The following is a 12,515-nucleotide window of genomic DNA, read 5'->3' as shown; positions in this document are numbered from 1 at the left end:
AAAGGTGTGTCATTCTACAGATGCGTCATGTGCTGGGTCAGATCAGACTGACGATTGTTACCTAGATAAGTCTGTGAACCATGGATTGAAACATGTTCACCTTCACACTGAGTGGGAAACAAACAAATCACTGACTGCATTTCTGGTATTTTCAGGTGGTTGAAAATTAGACTAGAATTCCTAGGTAATCTCGTCATCGTGAGCGCCGCCTTCTTTGCTGTGGTGACCCCAGGGGTGTCAGGTGGAATGGTGGGACTGTCTGTGATGTATGCTGTTCAGGTAGGACAATGGTGGGACCATCTTCCAAAGGAAAGAGAGTTAACTGACTGTAAAAGTCCAGTTTCCACCCTTGCCAAAATAGTCCCTGTTGACAATCAGATTCCACCTCCAATATCACTTGCATTTGCTTCAAAATGGCGGCGCAGACGATCTGATCGATAATCAAGATCTATATTGTAATAAAACGGGTCATGCTTTGCGAAGGGCATCAAATCACATGAGCACTTTGATTAAAAACATGAACGGATTTGGAAAATATGGGAATGTCTATGATGTAAGCTGTACAGGTGGAACAATATTATAACTATCTATAATACACATATAGGACAATAGTGGCCTGCCATGCAGAGGTATGACAATAGAGGGACTGTCTGTCATACACAGGTATGACAATGGTGGGACTGTCTGCCATGCACATGTATAACAATGGTGGGACTGTCTGTCATGTACTGGTATGACAATAGTGAAACGGTCTGCCATGTACTGGTATGACAATAGTGGAACGGTCTGCCATGTACTGGTATGACAATTGTGGGACTGTCTGCCATGCAGATGTATACCAATGGTGGGACTGTCTGCCATGCATTGGTATGACAATAGTGGGACTGTCTGTCATGTACAGCCATGACAAGTGTGGGACTGTCTGTCATGTACAGGTATGACAATAGTGGGACTGTCTGTCATGCACATGTATGACAATAGTGGGACTGTCTGTCATTCACTGACATGACAATAGTGGGACTGTCTGTCATGCACTGACATGACAATAGTGGAAATGTCTATCATGCACTGACATGACAATAGTGGAACTCTCTATCATGCACTGACATGACAATTGTGGGACTGTCTGCCATGCACATGTATAACAATGGTGGGACTGTCTGCCATGCATTGGTATGACAATAGTGGAACGGTCTGTCATGCACAGGTATGACAATAGTGGAACGGTCTGTCATGTACAGGTATGACAATTGTGGGACTCTCTGTCATGCACTGGTATGACAATAGTGGAACGGTCTGTCATGTACTGGTATGACAATAGTGGGACTGTCTGCCATGCACATGTATAACAATGGTGGGACTGTCTGCCATGCATTGGTATGACAATAGTGGAACAGTCTGTCATGCACAGGTATGACAATAGTGGAACGGTCTGTCATGTACAGGTATGACAATTGTGGGACTCTCTGTCATGCACTGGTATGACAATAGTGGAACGGTCTGTCATGTACTGGTATGACAATAGTGGGACTGTCTGCCATGTACTGACATGACAGTAGTGGGACTGTCTGTCATGCACTGACATGACAATAGTGGGACTGTCTGTCATGCACAGGTATGACAATGGTGGGACTGTCTGCCATGCACAGGTATGACAATAGTGGAACGGTCTGTCATGCACTGGTATGGCAATAGTGGAACGGTCTGTCATGTACTGGTATGACAATTGTGGGACTGTCTGCCATGCACATGTATGACAATAGTGGGACTGTCTGTCATGTACTGGCATGACAATAGTGGGACTGTCTGCCATGTACAGGTATGACAATAGTGGGACTGTCTGTCATGTACAGCCATGACAAGTGTGGGACTGTCTGTCATGTACAGGTATGACAATAGTGGGACTGTCTGCCATGCACTGACATGACAATAGTGGGACTGTCTGTCATGCACTGACATGACAATACCGGGACTGTCTATCATGTACTGGCATGACGATAGTGGGACTGTCTGTCATGTACCGGTGTGATATTTGTGGGACTGTCTGCCATGCACTGACATGACAATAGTGGGACTGTCTATCATGCACTGACATGACAATGGTGGGGCTGTCTGTCATCTTCTAGCATGACAATAGTGGGACTGTCTGTCATCCACAGGTATGACAATAGGGGAACGGTCTGTCATGTACTGGTATGACAATTGTGGGACTGTCTGTCATGTACAGGTATGACAATAGTGGGACAGTCTGTCATGTACTTGTATGACAATAGTGGAACGGACTGGCATGTACAGGTATGACAATAGTGGGACTGTCTGTCATGTACTTGTATGACAATAGTGGGACTGTCTGTCATGTACTTGTATGACAATAGTGGAACGGTCTGTCATGTACTGGTATGACAATTGTGGGACTGTCTGTCATGTACTGGTATGACAATAGTGGGACTGTCTGTCATGTACTTGTATGACAATAGTGGAACGGTCTGTCATGTACTGGTATGACAATTGTGGAACGGACTGTCATGTACTGGTATGACAATGGTGGGACTGTCTGTCATGTACTTGTATGACAATAGTGGAACGGTCTGTCATGTACTGGTATGACAATTGTGGGACTGTCTGTCATGTACAGGTATGACAATAGTGGGACAGTCTGTCATCCACAGGTATGACAATTGTGGAACGGTCTGTCATGTACTGGTATGACAATTGTGGGACTGTGTGTCATGCACTGGTATGACAATAGTGGGACTGTCTGTCATGTACTTGTATGACAATAGTGGAACGGACTGTCATGTACAGGTATGACAATAGTGGGACTGTCTGTCATGTACTTGTATGACAATAGTGGAACGGACTGTCATGTACAGGTATGACAATAGTGGGACTGTCTGTCATGTACTTGTATGACAATAGTGGAACGGTCTGTCATGTACTGGTATGACAATAGTGGGACTGTCTGTCATGTACTTGTATGACAATAGTGGAACGGACTGTCATGTACAGGTATGACAATGGTGGAACTGTCTGTCATGTACAGGTATGACAATTGTGGAACGGTCTGTCATGTACAGGTATAACAATATTGGAACGGTCTGTCATGTACTGGCATGACAAGTGTTGAACTGTCTGTCATGTACAGGTATGACAATGGTGGAACTGTCTGCCATGCACATGTATGACAATGGTGGGACTGTCTGTCATGTACAGGTATGACAATAGTGGGACTGTCTGTCATGTACACTGTACACGTAGGACAATGTTTGTGCTGACTCAGTGCTCTGTATTACATATCTTCAATAATCATGATACTGAGTATGAATTATGATAACGTGTATGCTGCCAGGTGACGTCAGCGCTCAACATCCTGGTCCAGGTGACCACACAGTTGGAGACCAATATCGTGTCCGTGGAGAGGATCGTGGAGTACACAGAACTCCCTGCAGAGGTCAGTGTATAGCACTCCTTGGTCAGGGAGTAGTGGTTGGAGAGTATGTGTCATGTGTCAGGTGATGGAGTGGTGGTTACGGTCGTGGTCAGGGAGTAGTGGTTAGAGAATATTGGTCATGTGTCAGGTGATGGAGTGGTGGTTACTGTCGTGGTCAGGGAGTAGTGGTTAGAGAATATTGGTCATGTGTCAGGTGGTTGAGACATCTGTCATCAGGCAAGCAGTGGTGATGGCTTTAATTATACAATGCAATTATCCCACTCATCCACTATATCAACATAATCTACCACCATATGTCAATAAGCAATTTTCTTCAAAATTGGTTGTGGGGGTGGTGTAACATTGTATAAAATATAACAGCCTTTATTTAATATATTTTCATTTTGTTTTCTGTAAAGGATGGCACAATGGTTAAGGCAGATTTTGATATGCAGTTATAGTGGTTTTATTGCCAAAATACGATGGAATTAGTGTTTTACCTACTCACAAGATTTGAAAAAGGAGGGAAAAAAACCATGATTTTTAACAATATTTTCACTGAGAATTAGAATAACAGTTATATGAAACAAAACGTTTGCCAAATTCATATAACCGAACGTACTACCTGTAATCAAAGACATAATTTGGATAGCTTAATGACTAATGAAAATGTTACAGCCAAGTTTGTGAAATTATGCATTTTTCCTTCAATTTATACAATTTTGACGCCGTGAAAATTTACGCACACACTTGCAAGCTTACTACCAAATGAAAATTGTGTACATATACCTTCTTTATGCAATAGTAAATGTTAAAGGTATACAGGAAAATGTGGGAACGAAAATCTAAATTATGCCTCCTTTCCGCTGATGGCCAACTGACTATTTGACAGTACTAGCATATGACCATGACCGAAAATGAGCAACAGGTCACTGAGACTCCTCCCCCTTTTCCTAGGGAGCCTGGATAGTTGATGACCAGCGCCCACCGCCGGAGTGGCCGGAAGGGGGGCAGGTGGAGCTGGACAACCTGCAGGTGAGGTACCGGCCGGAACTGGACCTGGTGCTACAGGGGATAACAGCTCGTATCACACCTGGGCAGAAGGTTGGTCCACATTAAGTGAAACACTGACGGAATACATTATCTTAGATTCCATTTGGAACTGGCCAGTGGCTGTTCCTCATTGGTATGATAAAAGGGATTTGATTTCCAAATGTATTTAGCCCTAATGATTATTTATGAGAAGTTAGGAAGTAAAATTTGGGTGCAGATAGTGAATGTTAGCTGTCTGAAGATACATGTCTACCAAGTATATCATGCATTGACCATTATAGTAAGTTTGGTTTTACAGATAGATTCATGTAAGGGCTATGACAATTTCTATTTTTGTAGGCATTCTTTCTAAATGAAGGATACTTTCATTTTGCAAGACATAAATGGTTTAAGATGCTACTTTTTAACATATAAGACGACATTTTTTTTATTTCGTGGTTTACGGATGCGCCGCTCCTTAAAAGTCCAAATGTTGAAAAAAAATACAATTACAAATTACTCCTTAACATACATACAGATGGATTTGTTACCTTGTTTTACTACGTAGACATCTGACCGCTTTTATCGATTGCTGCGAAAGGCAAGTAGAAGAAATTTGTGTCGGCAACTGTAAAGCCACTGTCTAAAACAAGCTTCTGTTGGAACTATCTTGACTGCTGTCACTGTCCAGCTAACAAACTTCTAATTGCTGACCCTCTGGCGTATTATATATTCATGCGCACATTCCAGGAAAACTTGCAATGTTTAGGTACCGCTTGTGAGAAAACGATAACAGGTTTTTATGAGAGAATATGATAATGACATTAATGATAAAGGGCTTATCATGCTTGTGTATTTGGGGATGGCGGATTTTGGGGATGTCACGATACGACTATCCCCCAGAAGGATAAGTATCACTATATTTAATTTACGGCAATTGTGCGTGAATCTTAAAATTTCCTATGGCATTAATATTATTAAAATGGTTTAAAACTTCATTTCGGTTTCATTTGTCAAAATGTCTCATTTCAATCAATATTGTATTTCAAATATAATTTGAATGTCAACACCAGTTAGAAAATGACTAGAACAGAATTTAGTCTTAAACCTGTGTACATTCTACAAAGTGGATTAAATTGTTTACTAAAATGTAGGCAGGATCCATTTTGCCAGCAAAGTCGTTTCACTGATGTTCTAAATGTTTCATGTGTCCAACAATACGGGAATGCAATCTGAATCGATATTGTATTCAAACATGAATCGATGCAGGTAAGTATGTATCGCTTATCGTATCGCCTGAGAATATTATCGATGCATCAATATATAGGTAAATCGTGGCATTCCTAGCAAATATCCTCTATCGCAAAGGCTCTTTAAACACAATGTTCATTCCTAATACAGGATATGCACCATCCCTAAAGATGTGCTAAAGACTGTGTTGAACATGTCTGTTTCCTTGGCCCAGGTTGGTGTTAAACATGTGTGTTTCCTCTGGCCCAGGTTGGTGTTAAACATGTCTGTTTCCTGTCGCCCAGGTTGGTGTTAAACATGTCTGTTTCCTCTGTTTCCTCAGGTTGGTGTTAAACATGTGTGTTTTCTGTCGCCGAGGTTGGTGTTAAACATGTCTGTTTCCTGTCGCTCAGGTTTGTGTTAAACATGTCTGTTTCCTCTGGCCCAGGTTGGTGTTAAACATGTCTGTTTCCTCTGGCCCAGGTTGGTGTTAAACATGTCTGTTTCCTGTCGCCCAGGTTTGTGTCAAACATGTCTGTTTCCTCTGGACCAGGTTGGTGTTAAACATGTCTGTTTCCTCTGGCCCAGATTGGTGTTAAACATGTCTGTTTCCTGTCGCCCAGGTTGGTGTTAAACATGTCTGTTTCCTCTGTTTCCTCAGGTTGGTGTTAAACATGTGTGTTTTCTGTCGCCGAGGTTGGTGTTAAACATGTCTGTTTCCTGTCGCTCAGGTTGGTGTTAAACATGTCTGTTTCCTCTGGCCCAGGCTGGTGTTAAACATGTCTGTTTCCTCTGGCCCAGGTTGGTGTTAAACATGTCTGTTTCCTCTGGCCCAGGTTTGTGTCAAACATGTCTGTTTCCTCTGGAACAGGTTGGTGTTAAACATGTGTGTTTCCTCTGGTCAAGGTTGGTGTTAAATATGTGTGTTTCCTATCGCCCAGGTTTGTGTCAAACATGTGTGTTTCCTCTGGCCCAGGTTGGTGTTAAACATGTGTGTTTCCTGTCGCCCAGGTTGGTGTCAAACATGTCTGTTTCCTCTGGCCCAGGTTGGTGTTAAACATGTCTGTTTCCTCTGGCCCAAGTTGGTGTTTAACATGTCTGTTTCCTGTCGCCCTGGTTTGTGTCAAACATGTCTGTTTCCTCTGGCCCAGGTTGGTGTTAAACATGTGTGTTTCCTGTCGCCCTGGTTTGTGTCAAACATGTCTGTTTCCTCTGGCTCAGGTTGCTGTTAAACATGTCTGTTTCCTATGGCTCAGGTTGCTGTTAAACATGTCTGTTTCCTCTGGCCCAGGCTGGTGTTAACATGTCTGTTTCCTGTCGCCCAGATTGGTGTTAAACATGTCTGTTTTCTGTCGCTCAGGTTGGTGTTAAACATGTCTGTATCCTCTGGGCCAGGTTGGTGTTAAACATGTCTGTTTCCTCTGGCCGAGGTTGGTGTTAAACATGTCTGTTTCCTCTGGCCCAGGTTGGTGTTAAACATGTCTGTTTCCTCTGGCCCAGGCTGGTGTTTAACATGTCTGTTTCCTCTGGCCCAGGTTGGTGTTAAGCATGTCTGTTTCCTCTGGCCCAGGCTGGTGTGTAACATGTCTGTTTATTCTTGCCCAGGCTGGTGTTTCACATGTGTTTCCTCTGGCCCAGGTTGGTGTTAAACATGTCTGTTTCCTGTCGTCCAGGTTGGTGTTAAGCATGTCTGTTTCCTCTGGGACAGGTTAGTGTTACACATGTCTGTTTCCTCTGGCCCAGGTTGGTGTTAAGCATGTCTGTTTCCTCTGGCCCAGGTTTGTGTTAACCATGTTGGTTTTCTCTCATTCAGGTTGGTGTCGTTGGCAGGACAGGGGCAGGTAAATCATCCTTAACCTTGGCCCTGTTCCGCATCCTGGAAGCTGAAGGGGGAAGTATCACGATAGACGGACAGGACATCGCCAACATAGGTCTGCATGACCTCCGTTCCAGACTCACCATCCTACCACAAGTGAGTTGTATGGTCCCCAGGTGCTGATAATGAAAATCCAGTGCACACTGATCCCTTTACCAGAGTAATGATTTAGTGCTATGAACATTGTTAAGGTTGTGCGTTTGTGGCAATACCAATATGCACCTTGTGGGAATGCACATACAGTAAAATGGTGGTCGGGTAGCCTAGTGGTTAAAACGTTCGCTCGTCACGCGGTAGACCCTGGTTTTGTCCCACAACAAAGATATACTTGCATATGCCTCAGACACCCGCCATCTATTCAACAGACCACACAGGGTTCATTGAGAACTATGGTGGCCGAGAGGGGACATTGCTTTCTCGCTTTCTCGTTCTATCGCTTTCTCATTCTATCACTTTCTCATTCTTTTGCTTTCTCGCTTTATCGCTTTATCGCTCTATTGCTTTCTCGCGGTATAGCAATATTCCCTCTTGGCCACTATATGGGTCGCATGTGTTATGTGTTTCTATACGATAAAAAGTATACACGTAAAACAACATTAATAAATTGTTAAACTTGACCTCAGTGGGCGGAGGCTGAGGTGGGTTTAAATCATAAAAGAGCGCTGACATTTTCCAGTCATATTTCAAATTATACATATGAATGGAATGTTAAAATTTTCTCGCTATCTACTAAAGCATAATTTAACAGTACAGACGTAGGTGCTTTTATAAAAACCAACGCATTTCTAAAAGAAATTTTAAGAATTAAGAATTAAGAAGAAGAATTTGATTGATTTATGGTCCTATTACGGAGTTTTATTGGATCCCCCGCCCCCGGGCCAAGTTATCAAAACAAACAGCAAATAACACCGCTCATTAGCGCTGAGTAGTACGTACTTCCTAAAAAACAATAGTGTTTTCTTTTGATTTTAACCTGATTTATCTAGAGCGTATTGCCACGCACTTTCGGCGTGATGGTCACATTCAGCTGAATAGGGCCGTAAATCAATCAATTACATTTTACGCAAAACTCTGTGGATTAATTTAAAATCACCACTGTCTGTACAGTTAAATTATGTTTTAAATAAATAGTCTGAAAAGATAAACATTGCCTCCTAATTACAGCTGATATCCCGTGCGGCACCGATAGTTGTCAAGAGGGGATATTGCTCAACCGCGAGAAATCGATAGAGCAATCAAGCGAGAAAGCGAGAAAGCGAGAAAGTGATGTCCCCTCTCGGCCACCATAGAGAACGATTGCTTTGCTTGCTTCGGTGCCTGTTGTCTGTATTCACGTTAGTGATCACATTTTCACAAACCGTACTGGCTAGCGACCAGTTGTCGCCAACTCCCCGTCACAGTGCGCCTCATTTTACTTTTGCTCGTTGCCATTAGAAGAGAAAAATACTGATCCGAAAAAGTTTAACAAAACGGACCCTTGTAAGAAATTATTTAAATAAAGAACACGATAATCACCCTTGCGCAAATGCACCTTTAGAAAAGACACGCAGGCGGTGTCACGTAACTAATTCAAGCGAAAAAACAACACGATGATGCAGTTTCAGTTCTGTCGTTGCACTCTATCTGTCTGTTATTTCTTTCTTAAAATACAATTCTGAAACCTATTTGAGCTATATTTCCAAAACATTTTTGTAAACGGAAAATTTCAGAAATAACATGAAGGAATGGCGACAACTTGTCGGTGGCCAGTACACATTAGATAACAGTCTGACACGAGATCCTATGCCTAGTAACAAGAAACATATGTCAACTTGGCCCGACTACGACCCTTACGATCATGTTATTTTCTGGAATAATGTTAAGTTTAGGTTTAGCTTAACTTCACCTAAAAAAAATAAATCCCCCAGGACCCTGTGCTGTTTTCTGGATCTCTGCGCATGAACCTGGACCCTTTTGATGCTCACCCTGATGAGGACGTATGGCGAGCTCTGGAGCAGGCTCATCTCAAGGCACACGTCACCGCCCTCCCTGCCGGACTTCAGCATGAGTGTGAGGAGGGAGGACAGAATCTGAGGTAGGGTCCCTCCCTCCCTGCCGGACTTCAGCATGAGTGTAAGGAAGGGGGGCAGAATCTGAGGTAGGGTCCCTCCTACCTGCCAGACTATAGCATGAGTGTGAGGAAGGGAGACATTATCTGAGGTACGGTAACTCTCTCCCTGCCGGACTTCAGCATGAGTGTGAGGAAGGGGGCAGAATCTGAGGTAGGGTCACTCTCTCCCTGCCGGACTTCAGCATGAGTGTGAGGAAGGGGGCAGAATCTGAGGTAGGGTAACTCTCTCCCTGCCGGACTTCAGCATGAGTGTGAGGAGGGAGGACAGAATCTGATGTAGGGTCACTCTCTCCCTGCCGGACTTCAGCATGAGTGTGAGGAGGTGGACAGAATCTGAGGTAGGGTCACTCTCTCCCTGCCGGACTTCAGCATGAGTGTGAGGAAGGGGGCAGAATCTGAGGTAGGGTAACTCTCTCCCTGCCGGACTTCAGCATGAGTGTGAGGAGGTGGACAGAATCTGAGGTTGGGTAACTCTCTCCCTGCCGGACTTCAGCATGAGTGTGAGGAGGTGGACAGAATCTGAGGTAGGGTCACTCTCTCCCTGCCAGACTATAGCATGAGTGTGAGGAAGGGGGACAGAATCTGAGGTAGGGTCACTCCCTCCCTGCCAGACTATAGCATGAGTGTGAGGAAGGGGGACACAATCTGAGGTAGGGTCACTCCCTCCCTGCCAGACTATAGCATGAGTGTGAGGAAAGGGGGCAGAATCTGATGTAGGGTCACTCCCTCCCTGCCGGACTTCAGCATGAGTGTGAGGAAGGGGGGCAGAATCTGAGGAAGGGTCACTCACTCCCTGCCAGACTACAGCATGAGTGTGAGAAAAGGGGACAGAATCTGAGGAAAGGTCACTCCCTCCCTGCCTCACAACCTCCCGGTAGAACTATACCCTGAATGTAAAAGGTGTGTCGAGAGGGATGGGGGGAAGGATTTCACTTTAACAGAAGGAATAATGAGATGTAAGATGTATTCCAGTGCAAGTCGATTGGGAACAAGCCGCGTTCCTCGCTGATGACATTAATTCGTGCTGTTTGTGAGTTACTTAACTCTCCTATGGTCTGCTGTAGAATCACAGTTGCTTTGTCTTGCCCGGAGTGTCTGACACTAGATCAATCTAGTGTGTTTTATTACAGTGTAGGACAGCGACAGGTTGTCTGCCTAGTCCATACTGTCTGACAGAAGAATCACTTTAGTGTGGCAGTTGGTCTGTCTCTGTCCCGCCCGTAGTGTCTGACAATAGATCACTGTAGTGTGTTGTATTACAGTGTAGGACAGCGACAGTTGGGCTGTCTAGCTCGTAGTGTCTGACACTGGACCAATCTAGTTTGTTGTATTCCAGTGTAGGACAGCGACAGTTGGTCTGTCTAGGCCGTACTGTCTGACAGTAGATCAATCTAGTGTGTTGTATTCCAGTGTAGGACAGCGACAGTTGGTCTGTCTAGCTCGTAGTGTCTGACACTGGACCAATCTAGTATGTTGTATTCCAGTGAAGGAAAGCGACAGTTGGTCTGTCTAGCTCGTAGTGTCTGACACTGGATCAAGCTATTGTGTTGCATTCCAGTGTAGGACAGCGACAGTTGGTCTGTCTAGCTCGTACTGTCTGAATCTGGATCAAGCTATTGTGTTGCATTCCAGTGTAGGACAGCGACAGTTGGTCTGTCTAGCTCGTACTGTCTGAATCTGGATCAAGCTATTGTGTTGCATTCCAGTGTAGGACAGCGACAGTTGGTCTGTCTAGCTCGTACTGTCTGACACTGGATCAAGCTATTGTGTTGTATTCCAGTGTAGGACAGCGACAGTTGGTCTGTCTAGCTCGTACTGTCTGACACTGGATCAAGCTATTGTGTTGCATTCCAGTGTAGGACAGCGACAGTTGGTCTGTCTAGCTCGTACTGTCTGACACTGGATCAAGCTATTGTGTTGTATTCCAGTGTAGGACAGCGACAGTTGGTCTGTCTAGCTCGTAGTGTCTGACACTGGATCAATATAGTGTGTTGTATTCCAGTGTAGGACAGCGACAGTTGGTCTGTCTAGCTCGTACTGTCTGACACTGGATCAAGCTATTGTGTTGTATTCCAGTGTAGGACAGCGACAGTTGGTCTGTCTAGCTCGTACTGTCTGACACTGGATCAATCTAGTGTGTTGTATTCCAGTGTAGGACAGCGACAGTTGGTCTGTCTAGCTCGTACTGTCTGACACTAGATCAATCTATTGTGTTGTATTCCAGTGTAGGACAGCGACAGTTGGTCTGTCTAGCTCGGAGTCTGCTGAGGAGGACTAAGGTGTTGATCCTGGACGAAGCCACAGCAGCTGTCGACATGGAGACGGATGAACTCATCCAGAACACCATCAGGACCGCCTTCAGTGACTGTACAGTCATCACTATAGCACACAGGCTGAACACTATCCTAGACTATGACAGGTCAGTGTGTCATCACTACAGCTCACAGGCTGAATACTATCCTAGACTATGACAGGTCAGTGCGTCATCACAATAGCTCACAGGCTGAACACTATCCTAGACTATGACAGGTCAGTGTGTCATCACTATAGCTCACAGGCTGAACACTATCCTAGACTATGACAGGTCAGTGCGTCATCGCTGTAGCTCACAGACTGAACACTATCCTAGACTATGACAGGTCAGTGCGTCATCACTTTAGCTCACAGGCTGAACACTATCCTAGACTATGACAGGTCAGTGTGTCATCACTATAGCTCACAGCCTGAACACTATCCCAGACTAAGACAGGTCAGTCATCATCACTTTAGCTCACAGGCTGAACACTATCCTAGATTATGACAGGTCAGTGTGTCAACACTATAGCTCACAGGCTGAA

The 12,515-nt window shown here is 44.4% G+C and overlaps 1 protein-coding gene across 1 annotated transcript in view; it reads left to right on the top strand.

Annotated features, from left to right (window-relative positions):
• LOC139457412 (multidrug resistance-associated protein 1-like) overlaps nucleotides 1–12,515 on the top strand; it is a 51,629-nt gene that overhangs the window by 36,757 nt on the left and 2,357 nt on the right. Inside the window, exons 24-29 of the mRNA XM_071238812.1 lie at nucleotides 156–279; nucleotides 3,350–3,451; nucleotides 4,388–4,534; nucleotides 7,506–7,664; nucleotides 9,476–9,642; nucleotides 11,903–12,097. Of these exons, the coding sequence (XP_071094913.1) occupies nucleotides 156–279; nucleotides 3,350–3,451; nucleotides 4,388–4,534; nucleotides 7,506–7,664; nucleotides 9,476–9,642; nucleotides 11,903–12,097 (894 nt within the window). The remainder of the gene's footprint in view (nucleotides 1–155; nucleotides 280–3,349; nucleotides 3,452–4,387; nucleotides 4,535–7,505; nucleotides 7,665–9,475; nucleotides 9,643–11,902; nucleotides 12,098–12,515) is intronic.

Source organism: Haliotis cracherodii, unplaced genomic scaffold (genome assembly GCF_022045235.1).
Source record: "Haliotis cracherodii isolate W230 unplaced genomic scaffold, xgHalCrac1.p SCAF_12, whole genome shotgun sequence".
Classification (NCBI taxonomy): Eukaryota; Metazoa; Mollusca; class Gastropoda; order Lepetellida; family Haliotidae; genus Haliotis; species Haliotis cracherodii.
Note: the sequence above shows the minus strand (reverse complement) of the source record. Positions and strands in the feature narration are given on the sequence as shown.